The 6,731-nt window shown below is 37.9% G+C and overlaps 1 protein-coding gene across 1 annotated transcript in view; it reads left to right on the forward strand.

The window, feature by feature from the left end:
- LOC135716241 (homeobox protein homothorax-like) overlaps positions 1–6,731 on the forward strand; it is a 33,525-nt gene that overhangs the window by 20,579 nt on the left and 6,215 nt on the right. Inside the window, exons 3-4 of the mRNA XM_065238925.1 lie at positions 739–789; positions 1,521–1,571. Coding sequence (XP_065094997.1) covers positions 739–789; positions 1,521–1,571 — 102 coding nt within the window. The remainder of the gene's footprint in view (positions 1–738; positions 790–1,520; positions 1,572–6,731) is intronic.

Below are 6,731 nucleotides of genomic sequence, written 5' to 3' on the forward strand. Positions count from 1 at the left end.
TTGTTGTATGTTTTGTGAGAGTTGATATTTGCGCTCTTGAAATTTCGAGATGAACATGATATTTATCAAAAATAAGGCTTCCACAGTGATCTTCATTAAATTCGCGATAGAAAAGCAGCAACGGAAACAAAACACGTCGGTCTTCGATAATACCTTTATTATTGACATTTGAATTTTAATCTGATATTCCATAAATATTGTTGTTGTTCATACATTAAAATACAAAATTCACGAAGCATATGGAAGCTAGGGATTTACACATTCCAATTGTTTGTTTTGGATGGATTTAAGCTGCATTGAAATTATGATTCAATGTTTTGATTAAGCGATAATGCAAGCAAGCTATTGCGGATCATGCTGCGTCAATCAGAAAACGATTTTCTCTGCCAGCCAACCAGACAGTATCAGCAGCATCAACAACTAGAACAGCTATGAACATCCAAAATGAGCAGAATTAACTCCATGCTGTTTGATACTGGATCAAAACGATGTGACGAACGCATGCGCTTATTAATCTTTTCAATCAAACCTCTACGTTGCATCGATCTTCTTCCAGTCGCCTTCGCCCATCATGGCATTGTCGCTGCAGGGTTGGCCTTTTATCTTTCTCTTAACAGTAGTGCCAGAAAAAAAAACTAGAGACTCTGCACGCCCGTCGTGAAAGAGGATTTGATTACACCTTATAATTATGATTGATTAATGACTTTTCTCTTTTTTCTCTTTGTTGCGCACCTGCAGATACGGCAAGAAAAACCCTACTATGTGGCGGACCCCGAAGTAGATTCACTAGTAAGTATTGCATGTTTTTAGTATCTTTCTTTTTGTATTTTGTTCACTCCACTACAAGCGCGTCGTCTTGGAGATTTTGTGTTTGTTTTCAAGAGGCACTATCTGATGACTGATATGGAAGTTGTAGATGAAGGAAATAAGATGGAGATTACTTGGGTTTGTAGGCATATTGAAATCATCGTAGAATCTTCAACTTGTTAAAATAAAAATAAGGCCTGTCAGTATTGTTATGTAACTTGTTTAAACAACATAGGATAGGAAATTTTCTCGGTTCCCTTGAGCATTTTTAGCTAGAACATATTATATTTCAACAAAATCCTTTGACCACATTACAGCAATCCCCCCGTGGGTGATGCAGTCCACCTCTATTTATCGCTTTTACCCAATTGAGGTGATTTTTTGTATGTGATTAGTATCAACGATATACTAGTCACCTAAAGAAGATTAGATCAATTTGTTGTAGAACAGCTGATAAATAGAGATGCGTGGACTGCATTACCCACCGCACTATTCTGGAGATTCCTGTAGTAGCAGTGGGAATACTCCTTTCACATCCAATTAGGTCGTAGATAACATAGAAGAAGATCTCATTATCTACAGTAGCTCAAGGGGAAATTAGGTCAAGGTTAGCGCTTATTGAATTATTATCACCAACAGTTCTACAAGTTAACAGTGTCTGTAGATTTCACAAGGCAATCATTTAATGTGCTGTTTATTTCTTCTTCTTTCAGATGGTGCAAGCTATTCAAGTGCTACGGTTTCACCTCCTAGAACTTGAAAAAGTAAGTAATTTTATTTTTACAATTCGCTTTATGTTTTTTGACTCTCTACAACATCCCGACCAACGAATACAACGTATTGAGGCTTTTCCTGACTCCTGACTACACGCAATACCGACTATCGCTGATGCAGTGCAACCAATGATCGAATTAATTGCCCTTGACAGAGAGAATTTAAATTACACTTTTTATGGTCATTTCCAACAATAACGTTAGCCTTACCGATCTGAAGGATTCCCCATGGCCCATTGGGATGGCACAGTGTGGAGCGCATGGATCGCTGAGTGTCATAAAGTTTTACAACCCTTACAACTTCCCAGCCGCCTTTGTTTACAGTGTTACGTAAAACTCGCAACATGCAGTAAGCAAATGTATTCATTTCTCTAATTGAATTAAATACGAAAACTTGTGCCACTTGTTTCGACCTGCCGAAGATGGCTAGAATGGTACTAGAATTCTGTGTAGTTTATATTGCTGCCTTCCGGTCAATATAGGACCTAGTGCATCTGCTTTATCAATAAAACATTTTTTTTTCTTTCTTTTGCCAAGCCATCGTTTTTCAAACAACGAACAGGTGCGGTTTCTCTTGTCCCCTACGCTTAGCTAAAAAGACATAGCGGGAGGTTCAAAACCAAAATTCAGAATAGAAAGAAGAGAAGGGAGTTTTCACAGACCAATTTTCATGAAAATAAAAATGTAAATTAATTTTACTATTACAAATTTCGGTACTAATCACTTCGTTGTTCCAATTAACATTCGTTATTTAACAGAATGAACGCTTCGTCGCGTCGTGTTTCTGTCTGCAGATTGAAGCTTGTACCTATGTATTTTTCGGCGAGTGAATTCCAGTCGTAAATAAAGATTATTGCTGCTATTTTTCATCTGTTTCATCCTAACTAATTTGATAGTTGGGGTTCTTTTCCCTAGCATTTCCCTTGTTTTGTTTGGAGAGTGAAACTCAAAATATAGATTAAATCATTTACATTTCTTTAGACAGAGTCGACTACACACATAATCTAAGTTATGCATTTATATATCACCATTGTAATAGCGATTTTGACGCCTCCTTCCATCTTGTTCACTATTCAATTCGATTGGTTCACTATCTACGGCGAAAGTTTAGTTTTGGGGCTCACCATTACCAAACCCAAATACTAATGAAATGTGAACAACCACAACTGTACCTGCAAATTACAGTTGTGGTTGTTCACATTTGCAGTTACAGTTGTGGTTGTTCACATTTCATTAGTATTTGGGTTTGGTAATGATATAAGTCCCCATTGAGCCCCAAAACTAAACTTTCGCCGTAGATAGTGAACTAAGGCCAATCGAATTGAATAGTGAACAAGATGGAAGGAGGCGTCTGCTCTGAAAAGGTAAAAATAATACGTGCCCTTTGCATATATTAATTCATCAACGCTGCTGATTAGCATAATTTGTCATGAGTTTCGCCAATAGCGCTACGAATGAGTAAAGAATATTATGCTCGACCTAAGGCTTCCAAAAGCTAGAGCCAAAAGCAAGAAAGTAGGCATGTAGAAGAGAGAAAAAGGAACACTAAGCAGTTTTTATGTATGAATATATTAAAGAAATGATACGTAAAATGCTTTATCGGTTCGGTGTACCTTCCCGAAAAATTGTTTGGTGGAAGGAGTGCACGATTTCCGCAACCTGTTTTTGGTGGTTGGTTTTAACTTCGTTTTTAGCAATTTTTGTTATTCACATTTTTTGTTCGTTTGGCGGGACCGGTTTCCACTAGCATGGACGATCCGAAGCAAACAGAATAAAAAAATGACGAGGGATAGAACTGGTGTGCACCAATTGACTAAATTGTAACATTTAATGTACGAAGCCCAGAAAGGAAGATATTTATGTCTGGTTGCGTTTCTTTGTAGGACGCGAAGTAGGCACACAAAGAAAAAGGTGTGTCTTGCCTATTATTAAGGGACGGTTGCTATATTAAGACCAGCTGTTTTACGTTCTTTTTGGACTTTCACTTCCAACGGTAATTCATCTATTGCTTGCTTAAGTTTAATTTATTTCTAATGTAATAATTATCCCTTTTATCGTATTAATAAAATTTAAATTATCACTGAATCTTCATTGAATATCTCCTGTCCAGAGAGGCGTTGCGTGTCTGCAGTGCACAACCCAGCAATGCCAGACTGTCTAAAGATAGTCTAAAGATAATTGTTTCACACCACGTTGAGTCTAACATAAACTAAGAGGGGTGTGTTCCACAGTAGAAAAAAGGTCTGAAATTTATAGCCAACATGGGCGGTCCATCAACTGGTTGATCAGTTTAGGACCTATTCAGTGCAAGTGAACATTATTACAAAATCTAATAAGTTTGCAGAAATACCTCCATCACATATTGTTAGGTTTCTCGAAATGTTATGTGATTGTTTTTATATTATTAACAAAGAAATATTTCTCTTTCTACCGAGTCCATATATCTTAAAAATGAGTATTGAATAGTCTGTTGAAAATTTTCAGTTTTTTTTTCAAATCATGAGGTTTTACCAAACCAGTATGAGTTAGGAAGTTCATGTCTTACTTTACGTACTTAAAATTTGATATAATCTCAAAGATATACTGCTCAATTGTGCCATATTTTTTCTTGTTTCCTTTCCGTTGCACGACGACGGTAGATAGATCGTTTAGAAAAGAGATGAGAATGGAGTACGGGTGGGAAATATCGTAAAGTAGTCATTTTTATAGCTCTATAGGTCTTCTTTTTCCGCTTCTCCGTCGATCGATATGGGACACATTTACGAGATTTTAATTTTCCGGGGCCTTTTTTATAACATAAATTTCCGCGGCTTAATTTCCGCCGCTTTTTTTTCTTATTCGCCTACTGCGATCGTTGTGCGCCGCTGCGTTCATCGCGGTCGTCGTTTAGGCCGTTGCTGAGGTGATTCATTTGATCAAAGCCTTCTTATCACCGGGTACTACGCGTCCAGAGAGATTCCGACTGGTTTTGAATAAATCTGAACCACAGTGGGATGGCTATTGATTTCTTAGATCTGAGTCGTGTTCGTTTTTGTCTCGTTGGACTCGGCAAAACTGAGCGATGGTTTTCGAAAATTGTGAAAGATCAACTCGTAAATTCCGTATACAACCAGCCATGAAAATATTTACTTCGTGTTCTACTTGTTCTTTTTCCCATCGCTAGACTTTTCATTATAAAGTTCAAAAACTCTTATGGAAGAAACATAATGACGGGTCTGTGTCTGGTGGATATTGATATTTATGGGAAATTCAAATGATATCTTATATCTGAATGTGTCTCTCTCGCAGCATCCCACCCTGCCGTGTTTGTGTTTCTTAAACTGATGAAAAAAAACCTGCGGCTTTAGTGTATGGTGAGAGAAAGACTAAAATCGTTTGTAACGAATGAACTGAGAATATGGAGAAACGAAACAAAAATACGATTAAAGTTTCGTTAATTTTATTCCCTTCTCTCGCGGCATGCACCGCCTGTGAGTGTTGAATAAATTCAAATCAAAAAAGATATTTTCTCTTTCATAAATTCGGTTCTCATCTCCTTAAAAATCTAACATATCCCAGGGAGCGAAGGAGTCAAGAAACCACAGAAGGGAAATCAAGGAGAACAGCCAAAGGTGGAAGAAGAAGGGTGAACAAGAAATTCATTTTTTTAAATGTTAGAATCTGTGAAAGATAAAATTAAAACGTCGTATAAGGCGAAACGAAACCTAAGCAAGGTTAATCTTTGCCTTATTCTTTCAACAGCATATTTGGGTCGGGTCCCAAAAATAACAAGAAACTCAAACCAAAAAAAAACTGAGACGCTCCGAAGTTGTCTCCCACAGCAAACCAGACACACTCCTTCGGTGTTTGGGTGTATGACAGAAGCAATCGCACTGGCGAGGGAGACAAAAATGCCAATGAAGATCATACTGCATCCCTTCTCAGTTTTCCTCCACTGCTCTCCGGTCCCCCTGGACCAGTTAAATAACCTTTGAAACCGGTTTTTTTATATTCGTTCAAAAACCGTGAACAGTGTTTTTTTAAACGAATATCGGCATATTTATATTACAGTTTATAACGCACGTAGTATTCATTACCCACAACACTAAATTGATTGTTGTAGAAATAGTATCGACAGGCTCCTATCAGTGTTGGGAATCCTTTGGAATTCGTTACACTAATTGCAAAAGGTGACCGGTACGCTAATTTCTAATATCAGGTTAAAATTCATAATTCAAAAATGAAGCAGCGAGAAGTAAAATGAAAATGGCTTGCATAAATTTGAATGCGAGGATTCAGGACTACTACGGGTGATTTTTTGCACAATACGCCATTTGGCAGTCACTGAGATTGGCGTACATAGCAATACGATATACCGATGGAGCTTAAAACTATTTGAAGATTATTGGGCTCAACTTTTTGCCCTGCGTGAAATCAACCCTCGAAGAGCGCGAGCCAATGGTTCCGCGTTGAAAGGTTCTTTCGATCAGCAAAGGCCTGCTTTGTTCTGCTATAGAGACAAGTCTCGATTACTTTTTCGAAGGAACGTATCAGATTTTGTAAACAATGCATTTGATCGTCGGTTTGGCGTAACTGGTAGCTCGTCCACGCATACTAACACCACTATCAGGTAGGGTAAAATTTCCCCTATGTGATGGTAGTGTTAGCATGCGTGGGCGAGCTACCAGCTACGCCAACTTCATTGTTTACAAAAAATTAATCGAGAAGTGTTGCGAAAAAAAAATGATTGAAGAATCCAATAACTCAAACTTGTAAGATGGGATAGTAAACAAAAATCGTGCGCTTAACCGTACTATTTTATAAATTTGATTAGATTTGAAAACTCCCGGAATTGCTTGCTTCGCCGCAGCAAACAATGAATTTATGTATCACAAAGGTCTTGTGAAATTGCCAAGTGATAGGTACACATATAAAAAGGCTTCTTTGAAGATTCACTTTTTATCAAAAGCATATTCGAGGTGTTGACGAAACACCATCAAGTGTACCCAGTCCAAACCTACCTAACTAACGTCATATGCCGAGGACAGAAAAAGCACACGCGTAAAGTGTCCGCATTCAGTGGAATAGTTTTGATTCTTCTTTCGCTTAATCACGATGACGTGTGATGATACATTAGCAGTCTGAGCGCGGTGAGCACCAAACTCCGCACGA

Source organism: Ochlerotatus camptorhynchus, unplaced genomic scaffold, assembly GCF_037179485.1.
Source record: "Ochlerotatus camptorhynchus isolate MF236.1 unplaced genomic scaffold, CSIRO-AGI_Acam_v1.1 ptg001173l, whole genome shotgun sequence".
Lineage (NCBI taxonomy): Eukaryota > Metazoa > Arthropoda > Insecta > Diptera > Culicidae > Ochlerotatus > Ochlerotatus camptorhynchus.